The sequence below is a fragment of the Myotis lucifugus genome, unplaced genomic scaffold, assembly GCF_000147115.1.
Source record: "Myotis lucifugus unplaced genomic scaffold, Myoluc2.0 scaffold_383, whole genome shotgun sequence".
Taxonomy (NCBI): domain Eukaryota; kingdom Metazoa; phylum Chordata; class Mammalia; order Chiroptera; family Vespertilionidae; genus Myotis; species Myotis lucifugus.
Window position 1 is genome coordinate 281,181 of NW_005871431.1, and position 19,996 is coordinate 301,176.

At 61.4% G+C, this 19,996-nt stretch overlaps 4 protein-coding genes across 7 annotated transcripts in view; 3 read left to right on the forward strand and 1 right to left on the reverse strand.

Annotated features, from left to right (window-relative positions):
* STK11 (serine/threonine kinase 11) overlaps positions 1-1,334 on the forward strand; it is an 18,897-nt gene extending 17,563 nt beyond the window's left edge. For all 3 annotated transcript variants that reach the window (XM_023743298.1, XM_014467199.2, XM_006101785.3), the window contains one exon: positions 320-1,334. In XM_023743298.1, coding sequence (XP_023599066.1) covers positions 320-435 — 116 coding nt within the window. In that variant the 3' untranslated portion in view covers positions 436-1,334. The remainder of the gene's footprint in view (positions 1-319) is intronic.
* CBARP (CACN beta subunit associated regulatory protein) lies at positions 1,186-10,260 on the reverse strand. 2 transcript variants are annotated; one of them, XM_014467193.2, is made up of 10 exons: positions 10,045-10,260; positions 8,169-8,279; positions 7,946-8,085; positions 7,668-7,732; positions 7,180-7,324; positions 6,803-6,974; positions 6,439-6,576; positions 5,724-5,934; positions 4,084-4,267; positions 1,186-3,171 (listed from the first exon to the last, which is right to left on the reverse strand). In XM_014467193.2, the coding sequence occupies exons 2-10, from the start codon at positions 8,259-8,261 to the stop codon at positions 2,112-2,114; spliced, it is 2,208 nt and encodes a 735-aa protein (XP_014322679.1). In that variant the 5' UTR covers positions 8,262-8,279; positions 10,045-10,260; the 3' UTR covers positions 1,186-2,111. The 2 variants fall into 2 exon arrangements, with proteins under 2 accessions (XP_014322679.1, XP_023599065.1); XM_023743297.1 differs by lacking the exons at positions 6,439-6,576; positions 10,045-10,260 and having other exon boundaries at positions 8,169-8,845.
* A 2,556-nt stretch (positions 10,261-12,816) lies between these two features.
* ATP5F1D (ATP synthase F1 subunit delta) lies at positions 12,817-15,404 on the forward strand. The gene is made up of 4 exons (XM_006101787.3): positions 12,817-13,057; positions 13,634-13,787; positions 14,686-14,774; positions 14,891-15,404. The coding sequence occupies exons 1-4, from the start codon at positions 12,917-12,919 to the stop codon at positions 15,011-15,013; spliced, it is 507 nt and encodes a 168-aa protein (XP_006101849.1). The 5' UTR covers positions 12,817-12,916; the 3' UTR covers positions 15,014-15,404.
* A 2,146-nt stretch (positions 15,405-17,550) lies between these two features.
* Positions 17,551-19,560, forward strand: LOC102434964 (basic salivary proline-rich protein 2-like). The gene is made up of 2 exons (XM_006101827.2): positions 17,551-19,402; positions 19,491-19,560. Exons 1-2 carry the CDS (start codon positions 18,726-18,728, stop codon positions 19,558-19,560), a joined length of 747 nt encoding a protein of 248 aa, XP_006101889.1. The 5' UTR covers positions 17,551-18,725.
* Positions 19,561-19,996: the final 436 nt, after the last annotated feature.

Here is a 19,996-nt window from a genome sequence, read left to right on the forward strand (position 1 = left end):
GGGGATTAGGCCCCAGAGTGGTAGAGACCCTGTCACCTGCTCAGGATGTGGGCAGTGGTGTATGGGCCTGAGGCAGCAGCTGCCCCTGCCCAGCCACAGGGCCTCTAAGGGCTCTGCTGAACCCCAGTGAGCAATGAGTGACTCAAAGGGTGACCCCTCGAGTCAGCAAAGCTTTTCCTGGCCTCCAGATGTCTGACAGCCCCGTGGGACTGGGCCTCAGTTTTCCTGCCCTACCAGTGTGCCTCGGGGTGGGGATGCCCCTGGGGATGCAGAGCGCATTTGCTGACCTGGGATTGATACACCTTCCGTCCATCTGCAGCCCGTCTCGGAGAGCCCTGGCCGAGTGCCATGGCCCAGGTCCTCTTCAGTCTTCCCAACGACTGCTGGCTCACCGCTGACCGCACAGGAAGGCCACCGCCACACCCTTCGTACTGACTGCCCCTCAGGAAGCTGGGGGGAAGTTCTGGAGGGCTGTTGCTGGGGACAGCAGAGACTGGGGTCTGTTCCCCCTCCCCCATCGTGGGCAGTGGATACAACCTCCTGTTAACTTTGCAATCCTGTGCTAGGCCCCTTTCCTGGCCAAGGGAGGGTGAGGCCAGGCCATGGGCCCTGCACAGACCTCGCCGTGCACTTTACGTTTAGACTACTGGTTCTCACCGACTTTTCTTTACTTTGCTACATGTTAGCACCTCCCATACCTAGTCATGTGTTCAAACAAACTGCAGCCCATCAGGGGTGAACGGGCCTGCCCACCGAGACGCATGCCCAGTGCCCGTGGGAGCCAGGTGGCTGCCTTTTGGTTGTTTGGTTGGTTCCTTTTTTTTTTTCTTTTTTTTTTAAGAAAAAATAAAACAGGTCAATTTGAGCTGTGGTTGTGAGGGGTGTTTGGGAATTGTCGGGTGGCAGGACGTGCTATCAGGTGGGTTATCTGAGTCTGTACCTGGGGCCCCCTATGGACCCTAGAGTGCATGGGCTGGCCTCCGTCTTCAGGTCTTGCTGACAGCCTGGGGGCCTGCCTTTGGCCACACTGGCCCTCTATGCTCTCCAAAGCTCAACACACCCTTTGGCTTAGCTCCTGGGCCTACAGCTCCACAGTGCAGGGCCAAGTGTGACTGCAGGACCCTGACCCTTTCCCCCAACGCCTCTGAACCTAGATTCCCAGAGAAAACCCAGAGCAAGCAAGAGTATGCAGTAAATATTTATAATCAACCATTAAAACAACAAGAAATTCCATCACTGTATGGTACACAGACTGCAGGAAGCTTTGAGGGATGGGGCGGGGTGGCTCAGCTGCCCCATCTTTTGGCAATAAATAAAGCTTGGGAAACTTGAAATCTTGGCCGATTGGGTTTTGTGTAAGTCTCAAAACACTAATGAGTCTTGGGGCTCTTTGGATGTGTGGCTGTGGGGCTGGCAGGCCACTCACATGGGGAGGGCAGTTGCAGACCCCAGAGGAGGGCAGAGAGAGGAGTCTTCCAGGGCTGGGGCAGCAGCAGCGGTGGGCGTGGTTATTGCTTGGAGGAGGCTTGGACTGCAGTGAACTCGGAACACACGCCCCAGTGAGGTAACGGCTTTGGGGAATTGGCAGCCATGCCAGTGCACTCTTCACCCATCCTCAGCAACCTGAAGTCCATGTTCCAGCGGGCTTGACGCATGCGCCCTGGCATGGACTCTGCAACTGCACACCAAATATGCCTAGAAGCTCAGTTGGCCCTGGGAGGGGCGCTCTGCACATGCGCCTTACACAGTCCAGCTGCACTGTCCCTCTTGGATGCAGGTAAGACCTATCCTTCCAACGAAAGCCCTACCACCATCCAGAGGCTATACTGGGGTAAGGACGTGTGAATGTTCCTCAGGAGCACAGATTAGAATACACCTGGCTCCCTCCAGATAAGCCAGGGTGCTTGTGCCTTGGTATGACTCGGGAACCAGCTTAGTGACTGGAGAGAGCTGTGCACAGGCGCACTGCGGCAGCGTGGAGCCACGGGCAGTACGCTTGTGCCTTAGAACCCGTGGTCTCAGCGCACACGCATCAGGTCCTCACGCCACTGGTAGGACTGGCTGTAGAGGCCTTGTGCACGCAACAGGAAATGGAGAATGGGGCAAGGGGCTTAGGCTGGACTATGGTCCGGGGACGTGGGTGCTGCGGTGGCAGTGGCCAGCGTGGGGGCTGCGGCAATGGGCTGGGTGAGGTGTGGCAATAAGAGTCTGTCCTCGAGGCCAGTTGCCAGCTTGTCCAGCAGTGCCCCTGAGGGTCGGGCACACAGGCCTGATCCTGGGCACCCGCCGCCAGGCTCCTCTTCGATGGCAGGGATGGTGGGCGCTGGAGGGCCGGCTGGGTCTTCACCTGTACGGCTGTCGGTTGGGCAGTCGACGCTGTCCCCACGGCGCAGAGGCGCGCGCGCGGGGCGGGGTTCCGGCCCAGGCGGTGCAGAAGGCGCAGTGCGCTCGCCGCCGGGGTCACTGTGCTGCCGGCCGCGCTGCTGCCACTGCTTGCGCATGTGGGTGTGTGGGTGCGCACGAGCTCGATGGCGTGCAGTGCTGGGCGGGGCGTCGTCAAAGTGTGGGTCGTGGCGCAGGAACTCATGGAAGAGCGCATCAGTCTTCTCATCCACACTGTAGTCCCGTCGTGGTGTGCGGCGGGGCCAGGCGCGCGGGCTGCGCGGCCAGGGGAACTCCTCCGCTGGTGTCCCATCAAAGCTGCCCCCCACGGTGGTTGTGTGGCCCACACTAGAGAAGGAGGCGTGCTTCTCGGGCCCACCGGGAGGCCCATCGTCGCCCGTGCTGCGCCCCTCGATGCTGGCATAGCCACTGTCCATCTGCAGCAGCTTGCGCGGCCCTCCCACCTCACTGTCCGAGGGCCGCAGCGTGGGTGGCGGTGAGGGCGGTGGGAAGGCGGGCGCTGTGCCCCCTGAGCCAGAGCTGTCGCCGCTGCGCACCGAGTCGCGGTCATTGCTGCTGTGGTCTGAGGCGGTGGCCGCGTGCAGCTCAAGTGAGGCACGGAGGCTCCAGATGTCGCGGTAGATGGTCTGGGTGTGCTCCAGCCCCGCATCCCGCTCACTGTCTGACTCCTGCTGCTGGTCAGGCCCCGCACCACCTATGCTGCGCTCCCAGGGGGGCTCGGGGTTCACTCCTCCCGCGGCGCCTGCCTCCTCCTCCTCCACCTCTAGCCTGCAAGCCAGGCGCAACAGTCAGAGGGCTCCCCCATGCCCTCCCCGGCCACCCTGTTCGGTCAGGGAGGGTGGGCACGGACGGGGCCTCTCCACCTTGGCCAGGCTCTGTAGAAGGTGAGTTTTTTAAAATGCTGTCTCTTTTGCACGGGGATGCTTTTTTGATAAACCCTGAGCTCTCCTGGAGCCTGCTTGTCAAGCAGGGTGTCTTATACAATGTGACCTAAACACCTGTGGGCACTGCAGGTGGTTGGCTCCTCACCCAGAGTGGTGCTTTCCTACAAGCCACCTTCTTCCTAACATCTCAATTCCGGGGCAGTGGGGCGGGACGAAGCAGGTGGAGGTCCCCTACCTCTGGGTGACTGAATATGCCACTTAGCACCCTCCCACAATCTTGGGTTGATAAGAAATGGAGGACGATACACAATCAGAAGGGATCGCTAGGAAGTATAGGAACCCTACCCTGCTCCCTGGATTTCCACATGTCACTGACATGGGCCCAGAGCTCCAGGATAGCTGCCCTTGGGCTGTGCGTGGAGGTGGGGTCCTGCTGGAAGATGTGGTCAGGACAGTTTTTGAGGAGGAACCTGAGCAGGTGGGAGGGGGCCCCTCAGACCGAGAACTCCACCGGGGACTCCCAGAAGCCCTGCCTGAGCAGGCATTTAGTCCTGGGGACCCTCCCCTGGGCCCTTACCCAGTCTCCCCCTGCTCCCCTCCTCCAGCCCACAGTCCCTGCTGGAGCGGGGGCCCTAGCGGGGCAGCCTCCAGGAGGAGCAGTGGCACCACAGGGAACTGACTGCCCGTCTGCCCTGCGGACAGGGTGGGGAATGCACTCCCTTGGCTACCTATGGGTGACTGGGTAGGGCAGGGGCCCACAGGCGCACCCCTAGCACCTTTATCTACGGAAGAATACCTGCCGAGAGCGGGGGACGGGCTGGTGGGGCTGGCCAGAAAGGGGCAGGGGGGCGGGAAGGCCAGAGCAGCGCCTGTGCTGGCAATGTACTGGATGAAGTCCGTGTGAGGGGTGTCCCCCTCCTCCTGCTCCATGCTCTCGCTGGCTGCTCGCTGTCGCTGGAAGTGATGCCGCTTGGGGGAGCCTGTGCAGAGGGAGGCACATCAGCCTGCCTGGGCCCCTCCCAGCGTGGCACCCCACCCCCACCCCCAGGCCTGACGGCAGGAGCCTGGACCAGGTAAGCATGCACCGTGCTGTGCAGGTGTGAGTTTTGTCAAGGCAGCAGCAGTTCCCTGAGCATCCAGGGAAGACAGGTGTGGCTACAGCGGGGATTTTAACTGGTCACCTAGTGGCAGGCACAGCTGGGCCAAACCACAGATGTGGGAAGGAGTGGATTGTAAAGCACATGTTGGGGGGATGAGGGAAGAGGTGAAGCCCTCTCCTGCCAGCCTCACCCCTGCCCACGGGCCACCCTCCCATAGAGGCCTGGGAGAAGCTTCAGCGGCAAAGTCACAGGGGTGGGGAGGATAGTCGCCTAGCAAATAGGTAGGTTCTGGGTGGTTCTGCACCTGAATTTGACTATCGTCACCCTCAGGAATCACAGAATGCCTCTGGGCTCCCAACAGGGTGCAAGATAGGCCCACCCTCCCTGGCCAGGAGCACCTAGGCCACGACTCACCCTCCCGTCTCTGATGTTGGCTGGAGCCAGGCCCCAACAAGGAGGCTGGCACTGTCACTAGCCTCGTACCTTCTCTCTCTCTCTGTTTGTCCCCTCTCCCACCTCCTCCACCGGGCGGCAAGCACATGCATGGCCTGGCCCGGCCCACTAAGTTCCTCTGTGCAGGGCTGGTTACAGCTGTCCGTGCCCACCTTCCCATGCCCCGTACAACCCTGCCTTGGACTGAAGGTAAAGAAGCCCTATGTCCAGGACCCCACATGCCTCTGGGTCTGCAGGATTAAAGGGGTGGCCAATTGGGCCCCCCACCTGTTGTAAATGAGTTTTGGGGTTTTTTTGTTAATCCTCACCTGAGGATATATTTTCCATTGATATTTTAGAGAAAGGGAGGGAGGGAGGGGTAGAGAGAGAGACACACACACACACACACACACACACACATCAATGTGAGAAAGACACATCGATTTGGTTGCCTCCTGCAAGTGCCCCAACCAGGGCCAGGGAACAAACCTGCAACCCAGGTGCATGCCCTTGACAGGGAGTCGAGCCCACAACCCTTCGGTCTCAGGCTGGCGCTCTAACCACTGAGAAACACCAGCCAGGGCTGTATATAAGTTTTATTGGCACACAGCCACACTTGTTTCCACGCCATTTACTGCTGCTTGCCCACCACCACTGTAGACAGACTGACTGCAAAACCAAAAACACTACCACCTGGGGCCCCAGAGAAGCTCAGTGCATGGCCCCGGGCCCCTCCTGACCAACTCTGAGACCTTGGACAGAGCATGTATTGGCCAGCATGGGGCAGGAAATGGAGACCCCTCTCAGGAGCAGAGTCCCACCCTGGGTTCTGAGCCTCCCACACTCTATGGCTGCCTGGGGCAGGGCCCCTGGCCCTTACTCCCCACCAGGGGCCGCAGCTCACCTCTTGTGTCCAGACTTGATGCCCGCTGGCTGGGCTCCAGCTTCCATTTCTTGACCTTGAAGTAGGGGCTGGCCCCATCCAAACTGGCATGGCGCCTCAGGCGGGTGAAGAACTGCAGGACTGGGCCTGCCCCAGAGCCTGGGCCTGCCTCCCGGGGCCCCGCAGAGGCCCCCAGCCCACCAGGCTTGGTGCTCCTGGCAGCCGCATCCAGCTGGAAGGGAAGAGGGATGCTCTCAGGCGGCCCCTTCCCCACTGCTCCCCACCTGCTACTCAGCCCAGGCTAAGTACCAAGGGGGGGGGGGGCAGGGAGCTCTTTCCTCCCGCCTGATGCTGCCCAAAGGTTTCCCAGGGGCTCAGCCAGGTGTTGGCCAGCTCTGTCCTTCCCAGCCCCGGACAGAGGGGTCCGAGTAAATGCCTGGGAGTGCTTACCCTGGGGCTTGAACTGGGTCCTGACCACACCCTGCCCAGCTGCCCGAGTGCCTTGTGCACGTGTGAGCATACTCATGTTCGAAATGGCTGTGCATGTCCTGGGTACTACCCACCCCGCAGGGCTCATGCCCATGGGCAGCTTCCCCAGTTCACAGGAGCCCACTTGTGTGCTGTGGCCCATTCAGGGACCAGGCTGGGGCAAGGAGAGCTGTGGAGGTGGGAGGCCACAGGCAGACCTGTCTTGAAACAGGACAGGGAGAGACAAGGGACACATGGGAGCCCTCACCGAGGTGCCTTCCCCGGAGTCACTGGATGAGGAGGAGCTGATCTCGAAGTCAGCAGGGCCCGTGGAAGGGTTGTAGGGGTCACCTGGCAAGGCGGAGCTGGGGCCCACGGAGCGGCCAGTGAGGGCCTTCCCCGGGGGCTGTGGGACAGAGCCGGGTGGAGGAGGAAGCAGTGACAGGTCAAAGAGCACTGGTGGGTGAGGGGGTGTGCTGGGCCCAGCCACCCTCTATGCATCCAGCCAGCCCCACTCCCCATCCTGAGATAAGGGGGTCGGCCCAGAGAGTGGGAAAGGTGCCACCTGCCAGGTGAGGGTAGGGATCCCTCCCACCAAGTCCAAGTCCGGGTACCAACCCCTCCATACTCACCTGGAATATGGCCAGGCTGGCCTTGGGAGGCACTGAGGGGTGAGGCATGGCGGTGGCACTGGCTTCGCTGGAGTCACACTCATGGATGGTGACAATCTTGAGGGGCGGCAGGTGCAGGTGGGTGAGGCGAGCATTCTTCAGGTGGTGGAAGTCCCCTTCTGTCAGGGTATACCTGTGCCAAGTGTATCCACCAATCACAGAGCATCCCGTCCCTGTGCTCGGCCCCACCCCACACAGGCCAGGTATCCCCAGCCCACAATCTGCTGTTCCACAGCCCCATCGTCCACCCTGCTGGGTCTGCGGAGAGCACAGCATGAATGACCACCCAGCTCAGTATTGAGGCTATGCTCCAGCCCTGAGGGTGCTGATCCCCTTACCTTCGGCCCTTGTCCTGCGCCTTCCGGCTCTGCTCAAACAGGGCTGCCTCATTGAAGGACACGCGGCGGCCGGTAGAGCTGGTGGACAGGAAGCGCTCGGTCTCTGCATCCTGGCCCTCGAGGTCCTCCCCCCTCAATTCAGGGTCTGCGAGGAGAGCCAAGAGAGGGTGGGCCCCGGGTGGGCCGCACCTCGTGCCGGCAGACTGTGGGCGGAGGGGGAGGGAGCGAGGGGGCCCAACTGACCACCAGGGATGGACAGGGAGGTGGGCGGGCACTCGTTCATCCGCTCACACACTCACTCACTCAGCACGCGCCTGTGAGCACCTACGCGTGGGCTTTAAGGAAACAGAGATGAGTCGGAATCGAGCTTCGCCCAGTCTGGTGGGGGAGACAGACAGACACAGAAGGTCAGGAGGCCTGAGAGGGAAGGCCGAGGAGTGGACAAGGGGCGGGGCCTGGGCAGGGGTGGGGCCTGGGCAGCACCTCACCTTGGACTGGGTGGGTGCTGGTGTCCAGGTAGGTGGTGGTTGTCTTCTCTGCCTCCTCCGTGGCTCTGGGGCAAGACAACAGGAGAGCAAGGTGGCCAGGGTCCCTGCAGGGCTCATGCTCATGGGCTGCACCCTCAGCTCACCGAGCCCACCTGCTGGGACGTGGTCCCTGCACAGGTATGGTGCACCTGCTCCCCACTAGCCAGCTGTCAGAGGCACCTGCCTGGCCCCAGGACCCCCCAGGCCTCCCAGAAAGCAGCAGGTTGATTGGCACAAACCTGTTGAAGCCCTGGTGGACTTCCCAGCAGCGCCTGCACAGGAGCAACACACCAGACAGCACCACGAGGGTTCCCCCAACAAAGAGCGACATCACCACCACCACCAGCATATAGTTGTCCAAGACGGGGTCAGGCTCCGCCTGTGGGGGAGCAGGGGTCAGGTCCTACCTGGACTCTGGTGGGCCAGGCCTGTCGATCTCTCCTTCCCCACCCCCTCACTCACAGTGGGGCGGCCTGTGGTATTGTCCCACGTCGTGGTCAGGGTGGCCGTGGTGGCGGCGGTGGCAGTCATGGCCATGGTGGCTGTGGGCTGCATTTTGAGGTGAGAAGGTCCCTAGGGGAGGGGCGCTGCTCAGCTCCAGCTCCCAGTACCTGCCCCCTCACTCATCCCAGGGAGTCAGAGCAGCAGCCCACATAGGGCAGTGACTCACAGAGAGGTGGGGGGAACCCCACACGACTCCCGCCCCCTCAGATCAGTGCCCAGCAGGGACCTCCATCTCCCAATCTTTAAGATGAGGTCAACCGCCTCCCCAGCTGGTGGGGCCGGACTGGCAAGGTAGCACTGCTTAGGAGTCCTGTCCAGGAAAGGGCAAGCATCCTGGGAGAATGGAGACACCGAGACTGTCAGCTCCACCTCCTTGTCCACCACCCATAGAGACTATAGGGCCCTGCCTGCCCCGCCAGGAGACTGCAGCTTCCGAAGACTGGCCCCGGGCTGGAGGGACAAGGAGTCCACCATGGGGAGCGGGAAGGAGGAGCTGAGCACGGGTCTCCAGGGTCCTGACTCGGGAGGTAAAGGCCCCCTTCCACGGAGCACTAGTGGGAGTGAAAAGGCCAAAGGCGCATCTGTTCCCAGCCCTGAAGAATTTGGTTCCCATGGCGACTGAGCGAGCAGGCTGAGCTGGGGGGGGAGGGTGGGGGGGGGCCGAGTTTGCCAGGGAGCGGGGGCCGAGTTTTCCAGGGAGCACTGGGGAGGGGAGGGGCGGGGCGTGAGAGGGAGGCCTCCTGCAGGGGCGACTCCTGCGGGCCCTGGGCAGCAAAATGGCTGCTGTGCGCCTCCTCGCGCGCCGGTGCCCAGCCCGAGGTCAGGCTCTTCCGCCGGCAGCCTCTCCCAGCGCAGGCTGGCGAGTCTCCACGCCTGCTTTACGCTTGGGGAAACTGAGGCCGGGGCGGGGCCCGGCCCTCGGGAACCGGGCTGTCCAGACATTGCACCTGACCCTCCTCCTTGCGGAAGGACGGGGACGCGCTCTGGAATCTCAGGGAACAGAGTTCGGGGCCGGATGGCCAGCAGCAGTCGGCTAGGCGCCCGCGCGGTCCCTCCCCAGAGGAATGGGAATGCCTGTGCACAGGCTCCAGCGTCCCCAACACTTTCGGGTTTTGACCCCCCGAGACAGCGGGAGAAACCGAGGCCCGGGGAAGGGGAGGGTGCTGACGGAAGCCAGGTGTCCTCGGCGCTCGGGGTCGGAGTCTGGCCGCGGCTCCCCGGGCTACTTGGGGGTAAGGCGCGCATGAATGTAGGTTGAGAAATGAGTTCAGACGGGAGGGGGAGGGGACAGAGACGCATGGACATGACAAGACGAGGGAAGATGGCAGGAGGCGGAGGAAGAAGAGCGGTGGATTCTCGGGGGTAGGCGGGAACAGGCGCGGCGGGTGGAGGTTCCCCACAGGCCAGACCGTGAGGTCCAGCCGGGCCTCGGCTCCCCGAATCGCCGGCCTCTGCGCCTAACCCCGCGCTCACATCCGGCCCCGGCGGCGGGGATGTCGAGGGAGGACAGGCAGAGCGAGGCTCCAGGTACATCAACCTCGGGCTGAGCCAGGAGGCGGAAGCGCTATCGCCCTCGCCGGATCTCCCAGGGGGAAACTGAGGCCGGGGGAGGGCGCGGGAGAGGGTCCCTCTTCAGGCCGCCCAAGGCGCGGTGCAGAGCTCCGCGGGCTGGCTCCCACGCCCGCCCCGATCCTCCGCTCCCTCCCTCGGGCCTCGCCGGGAAAAGACAGTGGTCCTGAGCCAGGGCGGGCCCTGGAGCCGGCGCGATCCTGGGCTCCGCGGTCACGGCCCGCCTCCCGCCCGCCCGGTGCAGCCCCGGGCCCGCCGCGCCTACCTCAGTCTCGGGGCGCACGGCCCATGGGCGGCGGGCGGGCGGCTTCGCGGCGCTCCCGGCGGGCTCCGGCGCCCGGTGGCCGCGGAGCAGGAGGAGAATTTATGAATGGAGAGCCCGGTGCGCGGGGGAGGCAGGCGAGAGAGGAGGGACCGCTCACGTGACCGCGTTGGCCAGGAGCCCGCTCCCACCCGCTGGGTGCCGCCGGGTCATGGCCGGCAGCCCCCACCGCACCCGCCGCTGGGGTTAGCTCTGTCCGCACTGGCACTGCCTCCTCTACTCTTCCGGGCGCGCGGGCGGGGGGCGGAGCCTGCGCTCCCAGGTTGCCCCCTCCCCAGGCGGAGCCGCCTCTCCCGCGGCCCGCTGATCTCCGCCCCCACGCCCTGCAGCACGACTCCTCGACCCTCCCTGAGTCCCTGAAAGGCGGGGTGGGGGCGTGCTGAGATGCACGACTCCCCACAACCCGGGATACTGGGGTGCAGAGACTCCCCCTCCTTACCTTCCCCCAGTCGGGGGGGGTCCCCCAAGGGACACAGCCCAGGGGTTTCGCTGTCCTCCCTTTGTTTCCGTGTGAGTGCAGCACTGTCAGGGCTCTCCGTGCGCCCTGCCTTGTCGGGACCAACAAAGATCATAGAACACAACCTGTCCTGAGTGCCACCAGGGCCTGCCCAGCGCCAGTGACATCAGAACTACCCTGCAGAACCCCCACACCTGGCAAACCCGAAAGCTGCTCCCCCTTTTCTCTTTCCGAAAAATCATGCCTTCTAGATGCTCAGGCCACCATTCTGTCATCCGCCCTGTCCTGATTCCATCCCAGCCACACCCCATAACGACACCCGTCTCCATGGAAAGCCCACACTGCTCGGTGATGCCCAAGTTCAGCCTCCAGACATTTGCACTCGCAGGTGCAAGACCCCTCTTCCCCAGCTCAGCCGCAAGAAGCCTTCCTCACCCCTTCAACACTTCCCAACAGCAAAGCCTCCATGCCTCTCCTCTTGGCTGTCTGCTAACATAGCAACCACCACTTTACACTCCTGTGCCCTGCTTGCTGCTGGTTGTTTCTCGCTGTGGACCTCTACCTTACTAGCACCTGTGTGTTGTGTCCCTGCTCAACCCTGCCCCCACTACACGATGAGCTCCAAGAGCAGGAGCTCACTCAGGGCTGAGTCCCCAGGGCTGGTACCCAGGAGGGAACAGCTTACTAACTGGATGAAAGGGTGATTCCACTACAGGAGAGCAAGGGGCAGCCAGGTAGATCAATGCCAAGGAAAGCTGGCTCCAGGTGAGTAAGGATGGCATGTGCAAAGGCCCTGAGGTGGAAAAGTGTGTTTGCAGAAGATCCGTATGTTTGAGGAAGCAGGGGAAACCATCTTGTGGTTCCTAGTAGGGGAATAACATGGTCCCTCTGGCTGTGTGTGTGGAGAAGGGCTCAGTGGTAAGGCTAGGGAAGGAGGCTGGGACCATTCAAAAGAGTGAGGGTGGCCACAGGGGCCAAGCTGAGCGGTCGGGCCTTGTCAATGGGTCTATTAGGGTATTCCAGAATAACCCCAGGTTTGGGACCTGAGTTGCAGGTGGTGCCTTTCCCCATGGGCCACGCTGGAATAGGGATTGAAAAAAGTCTTCCAGTGGATGGGTAGGAGCAGCCCATTAGGTAGACGAAGCCTCCCTATGGGGCCTGGGTGTCCAGGAGAGGTAGGGCTACACACATGACGCACCGCACCCCTAGACATGTGAGTAGGGCTTCCCAAAGCACACGTCCCCCACCACCAGAACCCGGAGGGGGGTTTCGGCCTGGATGCTGGGAGGCAGGGGCGCAGCCACAGCGCCAGCCTGAACACTGCTGGAAGCTAGGACTCATGCAACCCCTGAGACTGGGGAGCCTCCGCAGCAGGTGCCTCGGGCCCAGGTGTGACACCCCTGCGTCTTGCATCCCTCAGCTCCACAGCAAAGGCCCTTCGAGCTCAGCCCGGACTCCACGTTTTCCCAGAGCCCAAGGTGGGGGGTAGGAGGCTCGGCCCTGTTCCCCGACCTGCCTGCATGACCGCGGGGGCGGAGCGGTGACGTCAGCGCCGCAAGCGAGGCTGCGCAGGCCGCGGTGACGTCAGCGGAGCCCCCGGCCTACCGCACACGCGCCAGTGCGTCAGCGGCTTGCGGGGGCGACGGTCGGGCGGGGCCGCGACGACAGCATCTCCGGACACGGGGGCGCCGTCTCGTGGCGCTCGCGGGGATTGCAGCCAAGCCGTGCTCGCATCCCTGCCGCTGGCTTGCACTGAACTCTCAGCCTGAGGATGCTGTTTCCGGGATTTCTGCCTCAGTTTCAGCCTGACTCATCACCGCCCCACACAGTCTTTTGCTCCTTTAAAAAAATTATTTGTTTTCTTCTAACGTTGAACGTCTGTAAAACGCCCCCGACCCCCACACCAGAGGTGGAATCGTGGTATTTCTCTAATGTCTCAGCTCCTGGCATTCAATTAGCGCTCCCTAGATCTTGAATTCAACTTAAGTGTCTCCTCCGCGCAGGTTTTGATCCTCCGCATGCCGAACCTTGTAACCGTCGTCTCCCACCCCCGCGACACACACGCACACAGCACATGCACCCCCCCTACCCCACCACACACACACACACACACACACACACACACACACCCTCCCAGCAGTCTGAGAGCTGGGACCGAAACGAAACTACAACCCCCAGCATGCTGCGCACCCAGCGGCGCGTCGTTAACGTCGCGCGGGGCAGCCCGGAATCGTAGTTCGCGCGTGCGCCCTGGCTACTAATCCTTCTCCCAGACGTCACCGCGTCGTCCTCCTCGCCCTCCAGGCTGCCCGCGTTCCGCCCGAGTCTGACCACCGTCCTCTATCTACTGCCGCTGCTATGCTGCCAGCCGCGCTGCTCCGCCGCTCCGGCCTGGGTCGCCTCGTGCGCCAGGCTCGCGCCTACGCCGAGGCTGCGGCCGCCCCAGCCCCCGCCGCGGGCCCGGGACAAATGTCTTTCACCTTCGCCTCTCCCACACAGGTGCGGACGCCATTCCGGACCCCGGGCCCGGCAGGAACCTCCTAACCTCCATTCCGAACCTGATTTCTCCAACCCCCAGGTCGCCGATCCCCATTCGATACCCACAGACCGAGACCCCCAACCTCCAGGTCGCCGACCCCTATTCCGTACCTCGGACTCGTGCCCCTTCACCGTGTGGTCTGGGGTCCTGCCACCTCCAACCTCCCAAACTCCCGGACCTTCCACCTGGAATTCGACACCCAAGGGCCGGACATGCCCATTAAGCCGGGATTGCCCCTTGCTGCAAGCACCTCTCCCGAGATCAGCACCTCCTATGTGCCTTTCCCTGGCAGGCACCTTTTCATATCCTTACAGCATCTCTGCCGAAGGGCTTGGGTGCTAGATTTCGTTCTCACAGATGATGGCACTGAGGCTCTGCCCGAAGAACAGAACCCAAGTCGGCCCCAGCGCTGGCTGCTTCTGTGTCTCCCATTGGCACTCAGCTCTGCCCAGCCCATTTCACTACTTGGGAGACTGAATCCCGGTGGAGTGGGCCTGGCCTGCAGTGACCTATTATTCCTCATGTGTCTTCTCCAGGTCTTCTTCAATGGCGCCAACGTCCGGCAGGTGGATGTGCCCACGCAGACAGGGGCCTTCGGTATCCTGGCAGCCCACGTGCCCACCCTGCAGGTCCTGCGGCCAGGATTGGTTGTTGTCCATGCTGAGGATGGCACCACCTCCAAATACTTCGGTGAGTCCAGCAGGAGGACAGAGGACTGGGCTGAACAGAGCTGCACGTTGCAGCAAGTCAGTCCCCATTTCAGTTGGTATGGTAAGAAAAAGTGCTGTGGGCACTCGGAGGTCACGATAGGAAGAAAGCCAGAAACTTTTTTGCAGCTTCCAGCTTCTTACTGGCTGTGGTTAAGAAGCTTGTAGTGGGTTGGAGGGGGTGACAAATCTGGGAAGAGAAGTAGAATGGTGCTGGGTAGGTGTGCTCTCCCTCCCCGAAGCAGCCCCCATCTTGCCCTTCCCTCTCTTCTTCCTCCACAGGCCTCTCCTAAACGCTAAGAGACCCCACAGAGACTTGCAACCAGGGAGCAATGGGCAGTGGCAGCTTGTCCTGGGCTAACCCACTGTCCCTGTCCCCAAGGCCCCTCTTTTCGCTGACATCTTAGTGAGCCGAAGCAGCCCAGCCTAGCCTCATTTCCCCTCCTAGCCCCTCTCCTGTTGTTTCTTCTATCCTAGGCCCTTCCTTGTTCCATTGTTCCCAGCTTTAATAAATGTTCTCTAAAAATAAAAAAAATGTGCTGGCAAGGGGGCCTGACTTAAGAGGAGGAAATTTGTGCAGAAAGAAACCAGCTCTAAGACCTTCACCAGCATTAGTCTCCAAAGCTACAGCCATCCAGGATTCAAACACAGCCCTCTGTTCACCTGACCCCGCTCAGCTAATGAGCTCATGGGTGAAGGGAAGGGTCTGTCCCCATGACCAGCCACCAGCAGATGCCTCTGTTGGCCCCCTGGTCTCATGTGTTCTCTCCAGGTGCCCATTCCCCACGCTGGATCCCAGGGTTCTTGTGGGGCCACTGTCCTGGGGCTGGTGGTTTCCCCTAAGCCTAGATGTGGCGGTCTCACCCCCTCTCCTCCTGCAGTTAGCAGCGGCTCGGTCACAGTGAACGCTGACTCATCAGTTCAGTTACTGGCTGAAGAGGCTGTGCCGCTGGACATGCTGGATTTGGGGGTAAGTGTCCCAGCAGAAACTGAGGCACGAGCTAAGGGCTTCTGGCTTTGGGGGTGGAAGGGCAGGTGCCAGAACAGGGACCCTGTTTGGACCTCACTAACCACCACCTACTGTAGGCGGCCAAGGCAAACTTGGAGAAGGCACAATCGGAGCTGTCAGGGGCGTCCGACGAGGCCATGAGGGCTGAGATCCAAATCCGAATCGAGGCCAACGAAGCCCTGGTGAAGGCTCTGGAGTAGGCGGTGCGTGCTCCTCGCCAGTGTCAGCGGGGAAACCAAGGCCCAGAGTGGGACAGGGGTTGGAACCAGCTCTCATGGGTCCAGTATGAGGGTGGGGGCAACCCCTCTGGGAGGTAGCCATCCTTGCCAGTGAGGCCACCAGGGGGCAGCAAATTGCTAGCTTCTCCCAGCGCATACCCCCTGGGCCCAGGCCTGGTGGCAGGGGTGAGCTCAGAGACCCTGCTCTGCTCTTGGGGGGACTGTCACCTAGGGGATTGGCCTCCCACCTCCAAAGACCCCACCAACCTGACCTGCTGCCCTCCACTCTCATGCTGTAGAGACCTCTCCTCCCTACTGCCTTCTCTGGACAGCTTGTCCCCAGTGTGCACCCCATTAAAGACCAGGGACCCCACTTGTGTGTGCTGATTTTGTCTCCTGCCTAGGGCAATGGGCTTGGGATACCACACCTCTGTTAGGGAGGGCCTCAGCTTCAAGGATTTGGGGATTGTGGCCTAAAAGGTCCTTGGGAGCCTTGAGGAGTGGGGGAGAACACAGCTAGTGACACCAGGCTAGGTGACGGGCAGGGTTCTGGGGACAGCATGGGTGGAGGGGTGGCTGTGGTTCTTTGGTCAGGACTGGGCTGCTCGTCGAGACACCTAGGGTCCAGTCAGGTTCCAGGTTGTGATTTCCACTCTGGGCTTCCTGGCCCTACTCCCAGGGAGGCCCCGCCTGGTACTGGACCAGCCTGTGGGTGGCCCTGGCTGGATGACTGCCTGACTTCTGTTGGTGTTGGCATCTCTGTGGCACCCCAGGCCCTGGGACAGCCCCAGATGGGGTGGGGTGTCTCGACAGGAGCAGCCCTGGCAGCACACAGCTTCACAGAGCTGTTCCATCTCCTCCATTTTGTAACCCTGGGGATGACCCAGACTTGGGTTCCAGGTGGTAGGCAGAGGACTTCAAGGCAGGGGTCTTTCCCCACCCCCGTCAGCCCTGAGCCCAAGCTGGGCTTGCAGGGTATTCCAGGATGGTGAGTGTTCGGAAGAGCCTGGGCCTCCCTGTGTGTCACAGGGAGGCCACCCTGGGGCATGTCATCAGTATGGATGGGCTGTGCACTAGTGTGTCACAGTCCTATGCAAGTGACTGTCACATGGCTGTGTTCAAGGCTTGACATGGTGAGAGACCCATGTGTGTGGGGCCTTCAGGTGATCTCCTGCGCTGTGTGTGTGTGTACGTATGTGCGTGCGCGCCCCCACATGCTTGGGTCTCCTTTCTCTCAGGCCAGTGAGGCCCAAGCAGCAGTCCCCTGCTTCCCGGGAACTCCCAGCCTAGAGAAGGCTGTGATCGCGGGTGCAGCACCACTCTTCCTTGTCTCCAGCTCAGAGGCAAGGTCTTCAGAGTTCATGGCAAGGTTGGGCACCATAAATAAAACCAAAGAAGGGAGGTTAACGAGGGAGACCATCACCAAGATGCTGCCAGCACCCCCTCTCTGCTTATGTCCTGAGAGACTTCAGCCTCCAGCTGGGGGGCAGCAGGATGCAACTGGGACACCATAGTGCATTCCCCATGGGAGACATGAGACTTGGGGACACACCCTGCCTGACACGGGCCCCGAGGGAACAGCTGGTGCTGGCAGGGTCAAGACCTGGGGCAGAAGGGATCCAGGGTGGGGCAGGTCACAGGGACAGAAACCAGGGGTCCAGACCTCATCCACAGGGCAGGCTTGGGACCTGAGGGGGCAGGAAAGGGGTCCCCTGGTACAACTGTGCTTATATCCTGGGACAATTGCTGAAGTATAGGGATGCTCTAAATGGGAAGGAATCAGAAGCCAGTTGATTAGCATGTTTATTAAGTTAGACCTGCAGAGCAAGGTCAGGGCCTCCACACACACACACACTGCCCCCCATTAAGAGCAAACCTTCATCCCCCAGTGTGGTTTCAGCAAGGTCAGGGACCAGCCTGAGATCACAAAGTTCTGCCTACCCCAGTAGCAACATCCCCACCCCTTGGAGGTCCCACCTAGGCTGTTCTGTTTCCTCTGCCAACTCCTGGCTGGAAGCAGAGCCCCTACGCTGGGCCCCTCTGCCTGTTTCCACAACCTGTAGCCACTGAAGTCTCCAGACCTTTGTAGTAGCCGTTTCCATTTCCTGGAGAACCATGCTGTGTTTGTGGCAAACTGCTATCCATCCCTCAACACCAGCCCCAGTGACTCCTTCCTTCCAGCCAAGTCCTGACTGACCTTGTGGGGTTGGGAGTGCCTGGGAGTGGGAGTGGGGCAGAGGCCATAGGAGCATTGGGTGAGAGTCGGAAGGAACAGCCCTGGGAGGGATGCTGAGGGTAGAGGTGGGGATGGTCGTCCCAGATGAAGAAACCAGAAAAGTGGATAGGGGTTGGGTGAGTAGAACTTGGGGTCCCTTTCTAGGCAGAAGGGTCAGGAGGACCAATAGGGCCCCACCACCAATCAGGGTCATCCTCAGAAAGCCACCAAAATGACATGCCATGCTCCTGCCTGTGTGGTCTATATCCTAGTATGTGAAATGGGAAGGGGGGTTATGCCCAGCCCAAAGGATGGGCAGCAGCCTGTGAACTTGCATTATTGAATGATGACAACATCACTGGGTCTGAGTGAGGGACCCATACCTCAGGCCCCAGGGTGAGTCCTGCAGGATATTCATTCCACCCCATGGCCACCTAGGAAATAGGGGCCAAAACCCTCCCGAGGTCACAGGACGTGTGATGACTGGCTGCACAAGGCAGTCCTGGTGCTGGTTAATCGCTCCATAAATGCCCTCTGAGGTCACTGTTAAGGGATGCGCGGCTGCGGCACCCCCACTCCAGGCAGGTGACTTGGGCCTGTTTTCCTGGACTGTGCTGCTGACTCAGGCTCCCCTTCCCACGCCCCGCCTTCCGCCTTGCAGGCACCCCCAGGCGGAAGCACAGGGTTTGGAGCGGCAGAAAAATGTCAGGGAGTCCGGCTGTGCACCCAGAAACCCAATACCGTGGCCCAAGTGCGGGTGCGACCGAGTCGTCGACTAGGACAACCGTGACCTCGGGTTCGGTGGCATTCCATGAGCGCAGTCATTGACGGGGCAAGTGGCCCAGGCCGGGCGGCACTCCTGGGCTCTGGCCCACTGGGAGGGGCGGGGATGGCCTGCGTCACTGCCCGCCCGGCTCCCTCCCACCACCCCTGCCCGCCCAAACTCCACCCAGGGAAGGCGGCGCGGATAAAGGTTCAGGGCCGCCGGTGCGGCCCCATACCTACCCCGCCACGGCGCACTGGTTCTCGGCCCAGGTACATTAAAGGACTGTGGTGACCTCGGACTGGCCGCGCCCGGTGAGTTGTGGGCGGGATCTCGCGGGCCAAGGAGGGGTTCCCCGCTCTAGGCTTTTAAGGTGCCCCACTTTTCTTTGTTCTTGGGACAGGCAGGGTTTGGGATACCTCCAGTCCTGGGAAGCACCCCTTCCCCCACGGGACGTGGAATGGGTGGAGCGAGGCGCAGCCAGCACCCCCTTCACAGGACCTGGGCCCCTGCCCCACCCCCCTGTCACTCCCCCTCCCCGGAGTGACCTTGAGCTAGTTGCTGTTCCAGCCTGCTTTCCGGTGTGTACGGCCTCAATTTTATGCTTTAGAGGATTCACACTAGCGAGTCTCTCCCCACGCCCGAAGTCGGTCAGCTTTGCCCCTGCCCGGGACATTCTCGCGCCCCCTCCCCAGGACTCTCAGCAGCGCTCCCGGATGGGGGCCGGCAGAGGGCGCGCCAGCGCTGCTGACTCACCGCAGCCCCGAGCAGAGCCGTGCGCGCGGGCCCCACCAGGGACGCCGCGTCACGTCATAGCTCCGGCGGGTGCGACTCAAGAAGCAGGTCCAGCCCGCGAGACTGGGGTGGGACGCGAGGTAGCACCAGGGTCCCCCCGACACCGGCCACGTCACGAGATGCAGGACTCGCCATCAGCTCGTGGAGACCTCACGCCCCAAAGTCGAACCTTCCCGCGAGCCGCCGAACATGGCCCAGCCACGAGGCGCGGGTATTGCCCCTCGCTTCCGCTCGCGGTAGCTTCCCGGACGGACGCGGGAGAGGTCACGCGACATCCTGCCCATCCTGGCGCGGGGACAAAGCCGGCCCTCACGCCACACAGCTCCGGGAAGAGGTCCCGAGTCCTCCCGGGCCGCTCGCCCTTTGTTGTGGGCACCAGGCCTTATGAATGGCCCCCGGCGCGGGCGGGGGCGTGGGGGCCGGCTTCTGCGGCTCCAGCTCCGCCCCCGCCGCGCTCCCCTTGGCCACCGGGGCAGGGGCGGGGCCAGGGGCGGGCCCTGCGGCCACGTGGGGCAGCGCCGCGGCTACAGCCATTGGCCGGTAAGCGCAGCCCACTAGGCCTTCGGCGCGCGCTGATTGGCCGGCGCGGGCCGGCAGAGTAAGTAGTGAATGGGAGGGGGCGGAGGCCCCGCCCCTTAGAACGTTGCTACATTATAACTTTTTTTTCTTGTTACTTTCACCCCCAGATCTTCGGAGCGGCGGCGGCGACTGTTGCTAAGGGAGGTGACGCGCCGAGAAACGCGGCCCGACTTATAGGTAATAAGTTCTGTAAATTTATTGCTGCTATTGATGTGGTTCTTCCTCTTCTCTATCTCCAAACCTTCTGATCCTCCAATATAATATTGGACAGAAAGTGTGAAAGTGAACATACTAAGCTCATTACTGAACTTAGGAAAAAAGCATTCAATCTTCCACTATGGAGAGTGATGTTAACTATGTATTTTTGTAGATCACTTTTCATCAGATTGAGAAAAGATTAAAAAAAGAGAGAGATTATCCTCTTCTGAAGAATTTGGATGCTTGTTTTAAGTTTCTCACTTACTATCTTGAATTTGTATTGTCTTTGACTTGTTTTGTTAGTATAGAACTGTGGAAAGACTCAAGTGTTTCCCAAATCTTCCTAATTTGGCAGGCCTCAATCTCCAAATTCTCTCTCCCTCAGGGGTTTGTTGATGTTGTTTTAAGCTCTGTT